Source organism: Hyalella azteca, unplaced genomic scaffold (assembly GCF_000764305.2).
Source record: "Hyalella azteca isolate HAZT.00-mixed unplaced genomic scaffold, Hazt_2.0.2 contig9035, whole genome shotgun sequence".
Taxonomy (NCBI): domain Eukaryota; kingdom Metazoa; phylum Arthropoda; class Malacostraca; order Amphipoda; family Hyalellidae; genus Hyalella; species Hyalella azteca.
In genome coordinates, this window is record NW_025939115.1 from 15,011 (window position 1) to 15,944 (window position 934).

At 42.0% G+C, this 934-nt stretch overlaps 1 protein-coding gene across 1 annotated transcript in view; it reads left to right on the forward strand.

Annotated features, from left to right (window-relative positions):
• Positions 1–934, forward strand: part of LOC108671782 (NF-X1-type zinc finger protein NFXL1) — a 23,156-nt gene that overhangs the window by 14,344 nt on the left and 7,878 nt on the right. The window contains exons 16-17 of the mRNA XM_047881873.1: positions 651–753; positions 800–930. Coding sequence (XP_047737829.1) covers positions 651–753; positions 800–930 — 234 coding nt within the window. The remainder of the gene's footprint in view (positions 1–650; positions 754–799; positions 931–934) is intronic.

Sequence of the window (934 nt, forward strand, 5' to 3'; positions counted from 1 at the left end):
GGTGGCAACTGAAATGTTGCCATGTGGCAGGTGGCAACTGAAATGTTGCCATGTGGCAGGTGGCAACTGAAATGTTGCCATGTGGCAGGTGGCAAATAATGCCAACTGCAACTGAACTGTTCACTTATCATCATGTGAACTATTATTAAACTGTATCATCACGTGTCATCATTCAATTAATCATCACATCACCATATAATCATCACGTCATCATTTAAATAATCATTACGCCTTCATCATTTATTTGATCATCACTTCATTATCATTGAAATAATAATCACATCATCAATATTGATTAATCATCACATCATCATTCAATCAATCATTAGGTATTCAATTAATCATCACGTCATCACCATTTAATTAATCATCACATCATTATCGTTGAAATAATCATCTCATAATCATTTAAATAATCATCACATCATCATTCAATCAATCATCACGTATTCAATTAATCATCTCGTCATCATTTAATTACTCATCATATAATGTCATCATCATTCAATTAATCACCACATAATCATTTAAATAATCATTACGCCTTCATCAATTATTTGATCATCACTTCATTATCACTTAAATAATCATCACATCATCATTTAATTAATAATCATCACATCATTTAACCCCCCCCCTCCGCCCCCCAGGAGCGAGAAGCGCCCCACGGAGGCGGAGCTGCTGAAGAAGGTGGCGCGCTGCCCCCCCACGGCGGGGGTCAACTGCCCCCCCTGTGAGGAGGGCTGCTCCAAGGTACCCTCATTATTGTGAGGTTAGGGGTTCAACCCCCCACTACCAGTCAGGGTCACTGGGTTCAACCCCCCACTACCAGTCAGGGTCACTGGGGTCAACCCCCCACTACCAGTCAGGGTCACTGGGTTCAACCCCCCACTACCAGTCAGGGTCACTGGGTTCAACCCCCCACTACCAGTCA